The sequence below is a fragment of the Carlito syrichta genome, unplaced genomic scaffold (assembly GCF_000164805.1).
Source record: "Carlito syrichta isolate Samal-C Ts95f unplaced genomic scaffold, Tarsius_syrichta-2.0.1 Scaffold303013, whole genome shotgun sequence".
Taxonomy (NCBI): Eukaryota; Metazoa; Chordata; class Mammalia; order Primates; family Tarsiidae; genus Carlito; species Carlito syrichta.
Window position 1 is genome coordinate 50077 of NW_007247109.1, and position 17386 is coordinate 67462.

Consider the following 17386-nt stretch of genomic DNA (forward strand, 5'->3'; position numbering starts at 1 on the left):
CCGTCTGGCCCCCGCTCTCCCTCGGGCGTACTCGGCGGGCACAATGGTCTCCCTCCGCTCCGATGGCGGCGTTATTGTGCGCGGGCGCCCGAACGGGTGTGGGGAGGGGCGGGCCCGGTTCCCGCGGCGTCGCCCGCCCAGCCTGTGGCCCACCTCTGCAGGTGCGCCGGCCGAGATTCCTTTCTCCCCACCCGCCTGTGGGGGGAAATCCCCGCGGGGAAGGAGCGAGGCTGGGCCGGGGGCCGGGGTGTCCCGGCCTCCCCAGAAGGCTGGGAAGAGAAAACGCGAATCCTGCAAGCCCTTCTGGAACCTATTAGGCCGCCGAGGCCTTGAGCCTGAACAAATAACAGCGTTCTGATGCGGCTTCCTGCCAGGATGGGAGCATCCGTGGGCAACTGAGGGCCGCTTTAGACAGTTTTCCTGCCCTTACACAGACGACCCGACGTGGAGGGGGGGTTCCTTTCTGTGACAGAACCTCGTGGGCGCTGGTAACCTGCTGCAGCGCTGGGAGACTTAGGGGAAGAGGTCCAGAGCCGGCGAACTCGTTGAGGCCGTGGCGGCTGGAGGTTCTTTGTGTTGGTCTCCAGAGAAGGGGGGCTGGAGCCTGGTCTGCTCCTTGGGTGTGCTGCGTCGGGGGCTGGGACTCACGGGGGTCTTCCGAGTGTGGTCAGCCATGCAGCGTAGGAGTCCGTGACTAGCAGAGCATTTTCCTTAAAAGCTGCGTCCTCAGACCTGTATGACTGGGCTGCACTGCTGCCCGCTATGGCTCAGCGGTTACAAGGTCACATGCTGCCGCCTACCCTTGACCTGAGATCCCAGTTACAGAAACTGAGGCTCAGGGCCCAGGAGTTGTGCCCCAGTTAGATAAAGGCTCTACCCCACACCTGCCAAGGAGCCACTTGGTAGGATTCCTTGAACCCTGCTGGCTGGGACTTAACACCCCAGGGTGTCCCTTAGAGACACAGAAGCTAGGGTCAGGGCCCAAGTTCTGGGACCCCCTTCTCTGTGTTCTTTCTGTAGCAGCTCTTCCAAGGCTGGCTGTGGGTAGGAGGGTGTGGGGAACACCCCACTTCCTTCCTGGCTTCCCTCCTGAGCAAACTGCCTCCCCAGGCACACAGCAGCTGCTGGCTGTGTCACCTGCGGCATCAGGTGTGAGTAGGGAGGTTTGCAAACAAACCTCGTTTTGGCAAGAGCTCTGCACATTGGTGTGTTTGAATCATGAGACAGTCCATGAAATTCTTGCTTAACATCTTTGTGACTTAGAACTTCTGGGAGCTTCACCGACTCATGCCTTGTAGGTACTGTCCACCGAAAGTCAGGGGGTTGAGTAGTCATGTTGTAGACCTTAGGTGCTGTGTTGGGGCTCAGCAAGCCTGCCTGCCCTCTGGGGGACCTGGGAACTATAACGCCAGGATTAGTTGAGTGGACATGGCTGAGGTCACCACCCTAATGCCTGTCTTTCCCAACTCCCAAGTGAGGTCCTTCGGGACTGAAGACCGCCCCACAGACAGGCCTGCTCCCCCGAGAGAAGAGATTTACGAGTACATCATTTTCCGTGGAAGTGACATCAAGGACATCACTGTGTGTGAACCCCCAAAAGCTCAACACACGCTCCCTCAGGATCCCGCCATTGTCCAAGTAAGTGTGTCGCTGTCCTTCTTGGGCGCTGTCTAAGATACCAGCTTCCACAGGGAGCCTGGTGTCACCTGCTTGGCCAGAACATGCAACGTGAGGATGATCTCATGAAAGATGGCGGGATTTTCGTCTAATTCCTGCTGTTTCTGTGGAAGGTGTTGACTCATGATACACAGTAGGTGGTGTGTGCCCTGGGACTTGGCTCCGGGTAGGAGGCTCAAGTGCTTACCTCGTGTGTGTGCTTGTGAGTGTGCAGGGTATGGCGTCGTGTACTTTTGCTCTTGCTTGGCCTGGGGTACTTGGGCCACTGTACGTGCCCTTTGTTGCTGTAGCAGTTGTCTGAGCTGTTGGGGCCGGCTGGCCTGGCTGCCTGAACATGTCCAGGTGTGACATGCTGTGTTGTGGGCCCCGGACTGCAAGTCTGTGTCACCATCATGCCACCCACTTGCCTGCTAGGCTGTGGTGTATTTTGCACAGGCTCACCAGGGAGCCCAATTTAACATGTTCTTCGCTTGTAAATTTCAAGACTCCTTGGCTCCTCAGGGTTCAGACCACCCAGGCCCTGAGACTGAGCAAATACCCTGGAAGTAGAATCACGCAGGTTGGGCTGCGGGAGCACATGGAGGCGAGGCAAGCACCTGAACCACGCCTGAGGAATGAGGAGGAAGTAGCCAGAAAGGAGGCCAAAGGCCAGTCCCTAAACATGCAGGTGCTGCTGAAGGCTGTGGACAGGAGAGAAGGGGGATGTCTGGGGAAGGGTAGGTTGCTCCCCAGCCACGCCTTGCACCTCCTTAGTGGGTGAGGCAAGTGAGGGGGGCATTTCCTTCCTGCCATCTGATGGCAGTGGGGAACCTGCTGATAGATTTCAGAGATTTGGGGGAATTAGGCCAGTAGAGCTGGGAAGGAAGCTTTGCTGGGAGACGCTCACCTTTCATGGACTGACTCCACTGGCACCTCAGAATGTGGGGTGTCTGCCTTCTGTCTGAACAAGCGCCGGGAATGCAGAGGAGTAGCCTTGGGCTATGCTCACCGTGTGTTTCATTGTTCAGTCCTCCCTGGGCTCTGCCTCCGCCTCGCCTTTCCAGCCACACGTGCCTTACAGCCCCTTCCGAGGGATGCCGCCCTACGGCCCGCTGGCGGCCAGCTCCCTGCTCAGCCAGCAGTATGCCGCCTCCCTGGGTCTCGGTGAGTAACCTATTCTGTTTGGTGAACTACCCTGCTTGCACCTGCCAGTAAGCAGAGCTGTGGACCGAGGGTGGGGACGTGTTCAGCTTCAGCTTGTTAGAACATTTTGGTCACTATTTGCCTGAGAGTGAAAGAGGCAGTGGCAGTCTAGCTGGGCTCAGTGGCTCCTGCCTGCAATCCTAGCATTTTGGGAGGCCGAAGAGGGAAAATTGCTTGGGGCCTAGATGCTAGACCAGCCTGGCAAACATAGTGTGACCCTATCTCTACAAAAAATAAAAAATATTAGCCAGACATGGTGGTGAGTGCCCATAGTTGTAGCTACTCAGGAGGCTGAGGTGAGAGAATTGCTTGAACCCAGGAGTTCAAGGTCATAGTGAGCCATGGTTGCATGACTGCACTCTTGCCTCAGTGACAGTGAGACCCTGTTTCTTAAAAAAGAGAGGCCAGCAGTTTGAATTTTGGAGCGGATGAATCATAAAAATTCAAAAATTCTTTAGAAACATTGACAGGGGTCTAGGCAGGAGTCAGGGTACAGCTACTTCAAGAAGAAATAACATATAGAGAGAATTTTCCAGGCCAACTCTAACTATTTGCAGATTTATAAGCCTTTAAATACAACAACCATTTATCGCGTTTTATTTTACTGAAAGTGCTTTGCTTAAAAAATGATCTTAGCTAAGATTGGACACTCCTGGGTGAGATTCGCTCCCATGTGTAGAGTGTGCTCCCACCTCGGCCTTGACAGGGATGGAGCTCTGCATGTGCTCAGAGCATAGAGTTGGTGGGTGAGGTGGCCGAGGCAGTGAACATTGGTGAGGCCCTAGACAGGCCCTGCGGGTCGCTTCTCTTGCCAGTCCTGAGGGTCTTGATTGCCATCCCAGTGTGCCAGGCGGCCTCAGCCCAGCCCTGTTTCTCAACCATGTCCGTGTGGCAAATCCCGTGAGTGGGGCTGGGCTCCCCTAGGCTGGCTGGCCTGGAGCCTGGTGTACTGACTTACGCGTGTGCTTTCTTTTTGCTCTTTCTCCTTATCTCCCTTAGAGAAGCTGGTAAGCCCTCCAGCCTCAGCCGCTGCTTCCAGCCCTAGCTCTTCTCCATCTCCACAGCCCGTTTCAGAGCTTGACTTGTCCTCAGAGCCACAGCAGCTCACTGCCAAGGGTAACAGCAGTGTGGGAGAACTGCATGCTGTCTCACAACCCGTTCTGAGAGCGCGGGGTCAGCCAGAGGCAGGATGACAGTAGCTGTAGCAGATCGCGCGCCGAGCTGGGACCGCCTACACTGCTGCCTTGCTTCTGCTGTAGTCCCGGGGTCTGAACCCCTCAGTGTGAAGGAGGGCTTAGAGGGACGCCTCAGATCACTTATGCCTCTCCCTGGGCCAGGGTCTGCCAGGCCTTTACCGCAACTGCTATGTCCAGGAAACGTCACTGCTTGCAGAAAGCCGCCCCCCTGGGTTCTGCTGGGTTCTACATATGGGCTAGTTGGCTATGGCGGGACTCCCTGAAGCACTCCACACCTGTCTTCTTTGTGTGGTGCATAGGTCACTTTTTCAGGGCATTCGAGATTGAGGTTTGCTGGGGACGAGCGCCAGCCATTGGGCCCAGGGGTTGGTGCTGCTGGGCACCCCATCTCCCTGTGCTGGCAGCTCCCGTGGGACTTGTTTCCTTTCCTGATGCTCTCCTCATCGCCCTGAGGTTCTGCAGTTCATGCTGATAAGTTGGGCATGGGTTTTATACACAGTGACCTGTGCACTACCACAAGCAGAACCATCCTTGCTCCCAGCCCCAGTCCAAGAGGATGCTGTGCTCACCTAGGCACACATTGCTGTCAGCCGGCCATCTACATGTGCTGCTTTCTGAATCTTGTGTGGACTCTAGCGTATCTGAGTTAGAGAGCCATCATCTATTTTTCTACCAAAATAACTACACCTGGCTGGGTGCAGTGACCCAAGCACTTTGGGAGGCTGAGGCGAGAGGATTGCCTGAGCTCAGGGGTTCGAGACCAGCCTGGGCAACTTGGTGAGACCTTGTTTTTACAATATATTACAAAATAAGCCGAGCGAGGTAACACATACCTGTAGTTCAAGTTGCTTGGAAGGCTGAGGTGGAAGGATCACCTTAGCCCAATAGGTCGAGGCTGCAGTGGCCATGAGCATGCCACTGCACTCCAGCCTGGGCAACAGAATGAAACTCCAACTCAAAAAAAAAAAAATATGTGTTCCTTGCCCTGCTCATGGGGCAAGGCTGTTGGCTTATTTCTATAAAAGCAAATGAGCCCAAGGTCCTTGCCCCATCCAGTCACAATGTAAGCAGGAAGCATCAGAGCAGTGTGTCTCTCAGAGCAGTCATGCTGAGGTGACAGGTGTGACTGTGGTCCAGGCTCATTCATGTCAGAGACACTTGCACTTACCTGTACACAAGGCCATTCCCACCTGCCCTTGGAGGGCTTTTGTTGATCTGGTTACAAGGACTTCTTCCATGATTTTTCTAGTTTCTGTCCCTTACACAAAATGAGATGAGATACTTAGTCTTCATCCGTGTGGTGGCTGTTCCTCTAATATAATAGTTACCCCATGGTAAAGGCTCATTTTCTGTCTTACCTCTCTAACTCCAGTCAGTCTCTCCCAAATTGTCCTGTTTAGAGAGTCCCTACAGGTCCTGGACCTTGGGTGAGGAAGGGGGAACAGATAGGTCCTCCTGGCTCGCAGGGCCTGCCTTCTAGTGTTTGTCTCATGTATCAGGCCTGGGAGTACAGGGTTGGAGGCCCAGCCCTTAGAGGGGCTGCCTAGGAGCCCTTTCCTTCTTAACTTAGCTTAACTCTTGAGACAGACGAGGCTGTTACTGTCTTTCAAGCCAGCTCTTATAACTCCATCTTATTTGGTTGTATTATTCCTTAAGCAAAAACAAGTGTTCTCGAGTTTAACTTCAAAGTCTGACCGTTGTGTTTTCTGGATGATACTAGGCCAGGCCGGTTCTTCTCCAGCAGGGACACAAATGAAGCAGGTTCTGAGACCTTGAGTTCTCAGATCTGGGGACCCGAGCCCCCGAACTGGTGCTGGTGTGATTCTAGCACTGCTTCTGAGCCCCGGGAGGGGTCTGTTGTAGGCAAGGGCTTTTCTCCCTGTGCTTCCCCAACTCAGGAGTTCTGGGTGTGGCCCTCCAGCAGGTGCTGCCCAATGACTTGGCCTTCTTGCCTGGGCTGACCCCTGAGGGAGCAGCCTAGGTTGGGAGTGCTCTGCCGGGATCTAGGTACCTGATAGAGGGGTGCCCTCTAACTCCCCGACATGCCAGCCAGGGGAGCAATGGCTGGAGCTGTGAGGCTATCTTCCTTGCTCTGTTTAAGTCTTCCTCTTCTCCTCCCTCAGGAACTGGTTTTCCATCTGTCCCAGTCGGCAAGAGCCCCATGGTGGAGCAGGCTGTCCAGACCAGCTCTGTTGATAACCTGAATGCCAAAAAGCTGTTACCTGGCAAGGGCACCACGGGGACGCAGCTCAGCGGGCGCCAGGCCCAGCCCAGCAGCAAGACTGCCAGTGGTACTGACACTTCTTCCCCTGGAGTTACTCGGTGTTCTAAAAGTGTTGCGCTATTTCCTGAGCTACTTTTACAAATTTAAACCAATGCCACTCTCCCATCCTAACCCCACATGCTTTTGCAGGGTAGGCCCATGCAGCAGCTCTGTGGTGCCCTGGCTGCATGCCCGTGTGGTGGTGGCACCCTGCGTCCGTGGCTGGATTCTGGCTCTGTAGGTACTGGGCCTTACTCTTCCCTCTTGCGCTGCAGATGGAGTCCAGCCGGCAGCTGTGCAAACCCAAGGGCAGGTGAATGATGAGAATAGGAGACCTCAGAGGCGGCGCTCAGGTAACACCTACTGTTCCGGCATCTGGGAGCCTCATGTGCTCAGACCAGCTTCGCTGGGCCCGCCTCCAGGTGGTGGCTCTGGGGGCTGGGTGAGGTCCCTGATCAGGTGCACCAGTTTGGTGGCCTGATCCTCAGTGGCTGGGTTTGCTCTCCCAGGGAACAGGCGCACGAGGAACCGCTCCAGAGGGCAGAACCGACCCACGAGCGTCAAGGAGAACACGATCAAGTTCGAGGGCGACTTTGATTTTGAGAGTGCAAATGCCCAGTTCAACCGAGAGGAGCTTGACAAAGAGTTTAAGAAGAAACTGAACTTCAAAGGTCTGACTCATGTGACAACTATCTGACTGGAGTGACTGGGGGAGGCCAGGTGGGATGATGACCAGGTCTGAGGACCTAACGAGATAATACATCTGGTGGACGGAGATGTTGAGGCAGGGGTCGGGGGGACAGGATACAGAGTGCATGCCCAGGTGGAACGATCCCGAGCTGAGTTAGAAGTACTCTCCATGCAGCTCAGCAGGAAACACTTGGGTCAGCATCTTGGCCTGCAGTGGCAGCTGTGCAGACCTTGGGGAAGAACTGCATGGGGGAAGCGTATGTTTGCCTGTCCTGCACCTTAACATGTTCTGCTTTTCTTTGTAGATGATAAGGCTGAGAAAGGGGAGGAGAAGGACCCAACAGTGGTGTCCCAGAATGATGAAGTGCCCACTGAGGAAGACCTGCTGGGGCCCAACTGCTACTATGACAAGTCCAAGTCATTCTTTGATAACATCTCTTCTGAACTCAAGACAAGGTGAGGACCTGAATAAACTGGGGAAAAGGTGGTCAGTCCTGTAGCCTCAGTAGGACAGAACTGAGGTGCTCAGACCTGAAGACCTACCCTGGCACGTGAGGCCCCGCGGGTACCTGCCTAGAGCTGGTGGTCACTTGAGGGGTCTCCTGAGGTCAAGCCCATTTCCTCTTGACTCTGCTGACCTTTGCCCATGAAGACTGGCTGTTACCGCACTCTTCAGCAGATGCCACGTCCACGCTTAGTGCTGTTCCTGGCCTTGGCCCGCACACTGGTAGCCTGAGGACCTGTGGCTTGAGGCAGCTAGCTACAAACTCTCACCACGCCATTTCATGCCATTTCTTCATTTGTTTGAAGCCAGGGACCATGTCGTGTGTTTTGAAACTTTTTTTAGAGCAAGGTCTGGCTCTTTTGTTCATGAGAGTGCAGTGGTATGATCATAGCTCACTGCAGTCTTGAACTCCTAACCTCAGGTGATCCTCCCACCTCAGTCTCCCAATAGCTGGGATGGGAGATATGTGCCAAGATGTCCGGCTGATATTTAAATTTTTAATTTTCTTTGGAGATGGGGGTCTCCCTATGTTGCCTAGGCTGGTCTTGAATTCCTGGCCTCTGGCTGTCCTCCCACCTTGGCCTCCCACTGACCTTAACCTGTTTTTTTTTTAAGCACCTAACAGCCTGGGTTTTTTTTAAGCACCTTTAGGTGTGGCACTGTTTATAGCTGTAAAGGCTTTAGTTCTCTATTAAGTTGCTTTTTAGTACCTAACAGCTCAGGTATTGCCCCAGTGAACAACCTAGACAGTAAATGAAGTCTGCAGAGTCAGCATGGTATGGAACCTCAGACCATTTGTTTTGCTGATTGCCAGTCACACCACTGGGCACCAAGGACACAGCAAGAGACAGGCTGGGAGGTCCTCATCTCCCTGCACTCAGTTTCTGTCAGAGAGCAGTAAATGACATACAAGAGAATCATGTGTCAGAGAAGATGACACAGTAAGGGCTGTGGGACGGGGGTGGTGGGTGTAGCGGTGAACGGATGACCAAACCTACAGATGGGGCGAGCTGTGAATGGAGAGGGATGCTCTTTTGGATGGGTCTGTGGCTTCCATGTGCCTGGGCTGAGTCTAGGGAGCAGGATGGGTTCCTTTGGGGTTTTTCAGGTCATGGTAATGACTGGGTTTTGCTCTGAGCACTGCAGGAAGCCATCAGAGGCTTAGAGCTGAGGAGGGTGCGGCCTGATGCTTTCAGCAACCCTAGTGAGAGTGGCCCAAAAGTGGCAGGGGGCAAGGGGAAAAGCTGGCCGGCCCTCCTGACTGGCAGAGGTGCCATCTCTTGGGGATCGTACTCCGTCTAGCCTAGCTCCTCACCTCGGAGCGTTCATGAATAGCTCTGGTCTGGGCCTCCCTATAGTGCTCCCCTCTGCCCAGTAGGCAATGGAAGCTGTCCTCATGGCCAACTAGTGAGCCCTGCTCGCCTTTGAGGACAGCGGTGGGAGTTCCTGCTGACTAGCCCAGAAACAGGCCTGACCTCTGGTACTGCCCAGGTTCCCCCTTCCTCATAACGGCTCTGTAACTGTCCTGCACAAGCCTGGTTCAGAAACCTGAGAGCCAGTGCCTGCTGCAGTCAGATTCTGTCTGTGTTCAGTTCCAGGCGGACGACATGGGCTGAAGAGAGAAAGCTCAACACAGAGACCTTTGGGGTATCAGGGAGGTTTCTTCGTGGCCGCAGCTCCCGGGGCGGATTCCGAGGAGGCAGGGGCAATGGGACAACCCGGCGCAACCCAACTTCCCATAGAGCTGGGACTGGCAGGGTGTAGGGATGCAACCGAAGGTGAGTGCAGAGCCTTCTGGAAGGTCTGATGGGAGGGCGTTGGGGCAGGCATACCCACAGAGGTAGCCTCAGAAAGAATCAGGAGCTGGGACCAGGCTGGCTTGGTCTCCCTGGAAAAAGAGGCCTGAGGGTGTCAAGGTCAAACAGAGCCTTGACCCTCTGAGTCACCCCTGGGGTTCTTAGGAACAGAATGGTCCAGGCCCCATCCCAAGTAACCTCAGACCTGTGGGGACAGAGCCCAGGGCCCAGCATCCTCAAAGTGAGATTGCAAGTGGGGGAGGGGGGAGGCCGGGGCACGTGTGGGTGGGTGCTTGCTCCTGAGTGAGGTGAGCATGAGAGGGCTTGCTGCAAAGCCAATGACTCAGCCTAGCCCTGTGTCACAGGTCAGTCTGCGTTTTGAATAAGGTCCCAGGTGATTTGTGTGCATCTGAGGGTTTGAGCAGAGTGTCCCACATGGGTGACCTGGTGCTGACCCATCCCCCCAACCTGGTGGAACTTGGAGGGTCAGGCCTGCCACCAGCTGCCTCCTTGTCCCCATAGTGGGTTGTAATGGGAAAGTGGGAAGCAGCCGGAGTGGGTGGGGGAGGCTGTGTGGCTCCTGCACACGGGCAGCAGCTGCCAGCTCCTCCCAGGCAGCTGCTTAACTACTGTTATCTCTTGCAGGCTGAAGTGGCACAGAAGTGAAGCTGTGTGTGTAAGGACACAAGGACAACGCTGCACTTAGGGGAGAACGGGGGTCACTTTGTTTACGGAGTTGGGAGGATTCCCCATACTGCTACTTATGTTTTGGACTTAGCTGAACTTGGACATGGTCTGAGTTAGAACCACTTGTTTTTGGGAAGTATTCATGGGTAACCTCTTTGAGGTGTCTTGACGGATGTTTCATTTTTTTAGTTGAGCATAGCCTAATTCTAAGGTTTTGGTATTTTGCAAAAAAAAAAAAAAAGTTTCTATAGCAAAAGCTTAATTTTCAATTTGAGACTTTTTTTTAATGACAGCTTGGACTTTAAAAGTGGAACTAAAATCTCTTTTGGCAAACGTGGCAGCCAAGTGCATCTCTGTAACCCGGCTGGCCCCTGGTGCTGCTGGCCTGGCACCCCCCACGTCCAAAGGTGGGGTCTTGGGAGCCAGGCAGGGCCAGCACGGTGTGGTGTGGGGGCTGGTGGACTGAGGATAGGGGAAGGGGACTGTCCCACGGATCATGTTATAAGCGAACAGTCAACTCTCACACATACAGAGTGATGAAGAGGTTGAAGGCTGGCAGGAGAGGGTGGGCCAGAAGGACTAGGGAGTAGTTGGGGGGAGGGTCTCTGAGTGCTTGCTGCAGAGCTGGTGCACGTGGGGGGGCACCTTGGCCCTTTGTCCCTCTGTTCTGTCCCTGCCAGCCTCTGACCTGGGTCAGTGGGTCATTATTGGGAGTCTGGCCAAAAACCCTTTGGTGTCCTCATCCACTTGGAAAAGAGCCAGTCTTTTTTGCAAGGTCAATGACCAAGAGTATATTTCTCCTCCATTGTAAATAGTTCTGTTTTTCTTTTCAGGTGGGTGGAGGGAGGGTGGGGAACATAAACTTGTTGCATGAGTCAGTAGGTCAGAACTGTAGTGTCCGCATGCGTCCTTCTGAGCGACAGGGCATTGTGTTGAAATAAGCACCTTGGTAACTAGACCCCGTTATTAGCTCTAAAGGCTTTAGTTCTGTATTGATTAAGTTACTGTAAAAGCTTGAGTTTATTTTTTTAGGACTTAATGGCTAAGAATTAGAACATAGCAATGGGGCTGCTCTGTTGGGAGTCATGTAAATTGTACTTATAAATAAACATGCAAACCTTTAAAACTCTTTGCTGCGTGCATCACTGCCACATCCTGCTCAGGCCTGAACCACACTTGGGGTGGCAGGAGTTGGGAGACTTGGGTCCCATATGGTGCTGAAGCAATGGCACTAGCCGGCTGGCCTGAGAGGTGGGCACGGGCTCTCCCTGTAGGCTGCCCAGAAACCCACAGGTCAGCTCATTCCTCAGTAGCCCTTTCACCACCACCTTTGGCTCTTGAGTTCCCCCAGGAGTGGCCACCGTCCTGGGCACCATAGAGCCCACCCCAGGGCCATCCCGTGACCACAAGAACTTGACTTGTAGGTTGAAGGCACCTGTTTCACTGAATGGCTCACAGGTGGCTTTGGGAGGACTAGAAGGTACACCTTGTCAGCTACAGGGCTCTCCCCAGTGCCAGCTGTGGCTTGTCAGGTGCCTCGGCAGGAACAGGCAGCACAGTCCTTTTGGGGGGGTAACATGCTACAGACAGGTGGCCACAGCCCTAACCCAGTTGGAGGACTTGGGTCTATACAGGTATCAGCCTGCCATAGCATCCAGGTGCATGAGGTCAGCTTAACACTGATTGACCTTGTTGTTTTGCCAATTACACATTTTAGGTTTCAGGGAATTTATCTGGGTCCCTTTTTTCCTTTTTAGATGTTCTTTGCCCAAAACCGAAAAGCAGAGCTGGAGATTGAGGCAGGCAGCAGAGCAGCCCAAGTGGGAGGAGTGACCCAAGGACCCAGAAGACCATGACTGGAAACCTAAAGGGTGCCTTTTGAGCCAAAAGGTGGAAAGAGCAGGCAGAAGCCAGAACTAGTCAAGACAGAAGCAAATGCCAAGAAGTGAGGCTTTAAAAGCAGAAACGCAAAGCCAGCTTGGAACACAGCTGTTCTGCAGGTTGGCACAGTGCTGCTTGTGTCTATCCTTCAAGCCTTCATAGAGGGCTGGAATGAAGGTCTGAAAGCAAATGAAAAGCATTGTGTCTGTCACCCCCAACAGAAACTGGGATCTTCTATATGCCAGGCTCTTCTGCCACCCCCCCTCCCCACTGGGCTTCAGTCACTGGCTTGCTGGAACAGGAAAGCTCAGGTACCAGAAACAAGGGCAAGAAGCTCCACTCTAAGGAACCACCATGATTACACCTGAAGTGCATTCACTTAAAGAACAGGCTAAAAAACACAGAAGTTTATTGTAGGACTCGGGCAGTGAATCCATGGAATGGAAACGCCAACATATCTGAGACTCAACCATGATTTGAGTTAAAAACAGTTATAATCAAGGACAGGACATTTTATTCATCATGATGCTTTCTTTTGTTTCTTCTTTTCATTTTCTTCTTTTTCTTTTTCAATTTCAGCAACATATTTCTCAATTTCTTCTGGATTTAAAATCTACCAAAAAAAGTACACTGGTTAACACCCAAGCCAGGTGCCAGTGCCTCCCCCTCAGGTGAGGGAAGTTGGCAAAGCTAGCGGACACCTCCCTGGAAGGTGTCTCCTGGACCTAGGTGGGATCAGGCAGAACAGCAGCCCACCCTAGATTGCTGGCAGCCTCTGTGTGTCCAGAGGGTGCATGAGGACTACCTCAGACAGGAAGCTACATAGGGAGCCTTGGAAGGACCCTTTTCTAAAGTTGAAGCCACAGAAGGGCCCCCTGCCTCTCCTCCTCCTCTGGTACTGCCAGCCCTATCACAGAGAAGTTCCACAGATACAGACAGGCACACTTGGTGATTACCTTGAGGGGCTGATCTTGCCTCATGACAGCAAGTTCGATGTTTTTACCACCGGACTGAACCACCTTGAAGAGGGACAAGACAAGCGTGAGGCACCACACCCCTCAAGACCAAAGGAGCTCTCACATGCACATTTGGCAGGGCGTGTGCCCAAACCCAGCACCGTTTTGAGAGGAGGACCCAGCACAGTGTCTTGATCCTAAAGGCACTTCCACTTGCCAAGTCCATGTGGGACACCTGCGCACCCTCCAGCTTGGGACTCCTGCCCCCGGAATCTTCCCCTATGCATGCTGTGCTTGTGGGCCCTCCCCTCAACACAGTGGTGACTATCATAAAGTCTGAAGCCTGCCCTTTGGCCTGGCCCCACTACTATTCTGTCTCTTGGCCTGTACCTGCCAGCACTTTCAAGGTCTCGACAAAGCCTGGGCCCTCACAACTCCCAAACATCACTCGTTGTTAGTCCCTCATTGCAGAAGCAGCTCAGGCATCTGGAGGGCTGAGGGCTGAGGGCTGTGAGCAGAACAGACTCTGCAGCTGGAAGGCCAGGCTCACATGCACCTCTGGTTCTTAGGGAAGCCTCGACTGTCCCAGCTATACACAGGAGCAATCACACCTCTGCCGTTACTACTGTGAAGACCATAGCAATTACGACATGGTAATTGCCAGAGCTGAGCCTGGCCCTGCATTCTTGGTCATATCCTCAATACCTTCCTGTTGCCCGTCCCCAGTCACCACTACGTAGTTTTTTCACCATCTCGCCCAGATTTCAGATGCAGACTTGCCTCCAGAAGTGCCTTGATCACCAACTTAATGGTCAGGTCATCTGTTTCAATGGCTTCGTCAGTGTAGTTCTTCTCCAAGAATTCACGCACAGACTTGGCACCCCGGCCTATGGCATTGGCCTGAAATAAGATGCGTGTGTTCTCAGCTGGTACAGACCATGAGAACCCAGAGCCAGCCCAAGAATATGGCTGTCCCACACAGGCCGGTCAGCTGCTGCTCTACCCTGTGGCTTCCTTTTGCAAAAAGCTATTTGGAGTTGGTGCTGACTCTACCAAGAGCGGACTGGGCCTCTACTGCTGCACTTGTTCCTACACATTGCTGCCCTTTCACTTCCTCCCAAACTGCAGCGTTTATGACTTTTTGCTTCCTTACTAGAAGTCTCACAGGAGACACGGGCTGTGCAGGTACTGGGCTGGCTTCAATGCACCTGCTTGCTGGTACAGACCCTACAGCAGGAGCCCAGGCCTTCCAGTGGCCCTCAAGGTCTCTCTTTCTGGTAAGGATGCCCAAAGACTCACCTTCCAGGCATGGTATGTGCCCGAGGGGTCAGTCTGATAGAGTCTAGGGGTGCCATCAAAGTCAAAGCCCACGATGAGGGCAGAGATGCCAAACGGCCTGCGCCCATTGCTCTGTGTATACCGCTAGCAAGAAAAGAAGCAGTGCCATCACTGGTAAGAACATACATGTCACGAAATAACTATATCAAGGCATGAAAACATTTTAAATCAGTCTCCAGGCAACAAAACAATGAATGAGCCAGCGGCTCTCAAGGTCCCTCCTTCCTTTCTGCTTTTTTACCCCAGAAAGACTCGCCTAGGACCAGAGCTGCCTCCCAGGGCACCATTGAGACCCATGAATTTGGACTTCCCTGTGCCAGGCAATGAGAACAGAACAGCAGTACCAAAACTGCTCGGCTGGAGTGAGTCACACACATACAAAGACGAAGACTATGCCATGGAGCAAATGAGTTTTCGGATTTCCCTGAAGTGACACACAACCCACGTGAAACAATGTGGCAGGCCATGGTTTGTGATAGAGCAGCAACTGCTCCAGAACCAGAGGTAAACGCATGGCCAGGCAGGACCCACCTGTTTCAGACTGGCGATATAGCGGGTGATGTACTCCACGGTGACTGGGTCCTCCACCGTCAGCCGGTGGCTCTGGCACTCTACCCGGGCCCTGTTGATGACGATCCTCGCGTCAGCAGTGAGGCCTGTAATGAGACCAGGGATGCACAAATCACATGAGGGGGACAGCATTTTACCTCCAACAGATTCCAACATCAGTCCTCTGAAACTCAGCACCGAGATTTTTCTGAGTAACTGACAGTGGAACCAGCCAGCCTCAGGGACTTCTCTGAGGAAATTGGGTAAAGATGCTTCCCACCTATGGCAGGTTACAGAATCGAAAGTACCCTAAGCAGAAACACACTCAGTACCCCAGTAAACTCATGGGAGAGTAAAAAAATAAAAATAAACAAAAACAAAAAACATAGATTGAACCATCATCCTAAGCTGGGGACCACACATATGAAAGATCCTATGTCTATTATCATATTTAAACACAGTGAGTCCTCTCGGGAATCTTGTGTTATTAAGTCAATCCCTAACTTTGTTTATGTGAATTGGACCTTCCTAAATTGGATGTGCTGAGGGAAGAAATGAGCAAGACCAGAGTGGTGCTAAGAACACATCAAGGTACGGGCTGCATCCACAAATAAGCCCTTGCTGCTGCTGCTGCTGCTGCTGGGGACAGCAGGACGCACCCTGGTCCTACCCTCTCCATGTGGTGGGTGCAGAATGAGGAACTCTAGAATCTGGGCCTTTCTCTAGATTGTAGCCAATCAATACAGAGAAGTAACAGTGGAGGTAACACCACACAACAGTCAGAGTGCTTTCATTCATTCAGCCATTTCTGTTTTAGCCGCCTGGGGAGAGGCCACCAAAGAAACCATGGCCAGCCCCATTCTTAAAGTACAAGTTCACGTCTTTAAAGTTATTATTGTTTTTGTTTATCCAATTTACGTGGCTTATAACAGCCCATCCACCCAAGCTAATCTCCAAAGCTCTGTTCTTTGCTGAGATTTGAGAATGCGGCAGAGGCCCACTCATACCTGCAAAGGCCATGCAGACGTTGTCATCCAAAGCACAGATCTTCCGCACTGTTCTTTCATCCTGCAGTTTGGCCACTGACTTCTTCTCCACACCAAGAACAACAATGTCCTTTCCCCGAACACCAACCTTCAAGAAAGACCCACAAACCACAGAAAGTGATGTGAGGCTCTGTCACCAGGCACGGTGCCCTTGGAGTAGGTATGGACCTAGAGGTGCCCGAGAGGCAGCTCCCTGGAATATGTGCTCCTCCTCCACTGGGCTGACACTGTGTTGGCACCACACCCTGCAGACCAGGGCAGAGTCCATTCCTGGTAGCACTAGCACAGGTGTCATGACCCATACATCCCATCCTGTCGCTTTAAGATACTGACAGGTGGTTTTAGTTACAACACAGCTAATGAGCAACCACCAAATAATCAGTATGTTTCACTTCAATCTGATGAATCAAGAAATCCTATGCAAAGCCCTGAAGCCGAGGTTGAAGCCAGCTTTTCTGTGACTGTGGCATCATGAAAGGTCCACCTCACTCTTTCCTGCACTGTGGCATATTAACACAGCTGTGGGGAGGACAAGTGCACCAACCATTACCGCAGAGCCGCACATGGCTCATGCTGTAGAGGCTGAGGCCGCTGTTACTAAGCAGAGCACTCACAGTTAACCCCTAATCAAGCCACAAGTGGAAAACAAATGGGATCAACAACAGCGCCTTCTGGTTTACAGCAGGGTGGTGAGTTCGCCGCCGTGGTCGTTGACCTGAGCATTGGGGGATGCCCAGCATTGTGCCTGGTCTCTACTCCCGGATGCCAGAAGTGCCTCTGTAAGGTCTCAGGTAACTGACAAGGTCTCCACACACGGCGACAGCCCCAGGAGCACAGTGTCACCTGTGGCTGAGACGCACACGTCTAAAAGTGTGTTTCCATCTCCAGGGTGCTTTCTCCTGGATGGACTCAAGTGACCTCGCTACTGAGCCTGAGGGCCCAGAGAAGCTGGATAGGTTCAGCAAAGCCATAGCAGCCGAAGGGCCTTGGGGGTACCAACAGGGGCCGGGGGCACGCCGGCTCCTTCCACTGCTCTTTAAGCTGAGTTAGGTCACCTGGTAAGATTCTGGGCCTGAGTTTCAAAACAAAGATTCAGGGAAAGCAAACCTTTCGATGTTTACAGAACCATGCATGCTTCTTTCTTGCCTGCTCAAACCTCCAAAATGTCAGAAGTTTTAAATGAAAAACCATCATGCAATTTGGCCAGTTGAACCCACAGATGTCTTGAAGACGTCCCGAACGGAAGTTTCCAACCGTGTTAGGAAGGCACTGCACACGCATTCCGGCCCAGACGAGGGGTTCAGGCTCTGAGGAGACCTCGGGCGTGCGCACCCATCCAGCAGCGCAGGCGGCCATCAGCCCGGGCGACACGCTCTTTGTTTCCAAAGCGCACCCGGGCCCAGCTGACAGCGGCTCTCCTTGGGGAGCAGGAGTGTCTCCCCCACACACTGGTTTCGGAGTCACTGAAGGAGCACTCCCCCCAGAGAAAGCGGTCCGCTCACTGCGTCTGGAGTACAGCCCTCCGGGGCCCACCGCGGGATCCGCGCAAGATGGCGCCGCCAGGAGCTGCTCCGGCGAGGTGCGGGAGGCGGCGGCGGCGGGGCGTCCTGCACGCGCGCT

General features: G+C 53.3%; 2 protein-coding genes across 5 annotated transcripts; one reads left to right on the top strand and one right to left on the bottom strand.

Annotated features, from left to right (window-relative positions):
* The first annotated feature begins 1537 nt into the window (after positions 1 to 1537).
* LSM14B (LSM family member 14B) lies at positions 1538 to 11125 on the top strand. 4 transcript variants are annotated; one of them, XM_008057442.2, is made up of 9 exons: positions 1538 to 1638; positions 2685 to 2820; positions 3859 to 3975; positions 6179 to 6346; positions 6594 to 6671; positions 6828 to 6989; positions 7314 to 7464; positions 9106 to 9291; positions 9955 to 11125. In XM_008057442.2, the coding sequence occupies exons 2-8, from the start codon at positions 2751 to 2753 to the stop codon at positions 9275 to 9277; spliced, it is 918 nt and encodes a 305-aa protein (XP_008055633.2). In that variant the 5' UTR covers positions 1538 to 1638; positions 2685 to 2750; the 3' UTR covers positions 9278 to 9291; positions 9955 to 11125. The 4 variants fall into 4 exon arrangements, with proteins under 4 accessions (XP_008055633.2, XP_021567695.1, XP_021567696.1 ...); XM_021712020.1 differs by lacking the exon at positions 1538 to 1638 and having other exon boundaries at positions 2060 to 2820; XM_021712021.1 differs by lacking the exon at positions 1538 to 1638 and having other exon boundaries at positions 2060 to 2820; positions 9112 to 9291.
* A 1138-nt stretch (positions 11126 to 12263) lies between these two features.
* Positions 12264 to 17213, bottom strand: PSMA7 (proteasome subunit alpha 7). The gene is made up of 7 exons (XM_008057434.2): positions 16874 to 17213; positions 15728 to 15854; positions 14703 to 14827; positions 14133 to 14255; positions 13614 to 13733; positions 12834 to 12896; positions 12264 to 12490 (listed from the first exon to the last, which is right to left on the bottom strand). The coding sequence occupies exons 1-7, from the start codon at positions 17120 to 17122 to the stop codon at positions 12398 to 12400; spliced, it is 900 nt and encodes a 299-aa protein (XP_008055625.1). The 5' UTR covers positions 17123 to 17213; the 3' UTR covers positions 12264 to 12397.
* Between the last annotated feature and the right edge of the window lie 173 nt (positions 17214 to 17386).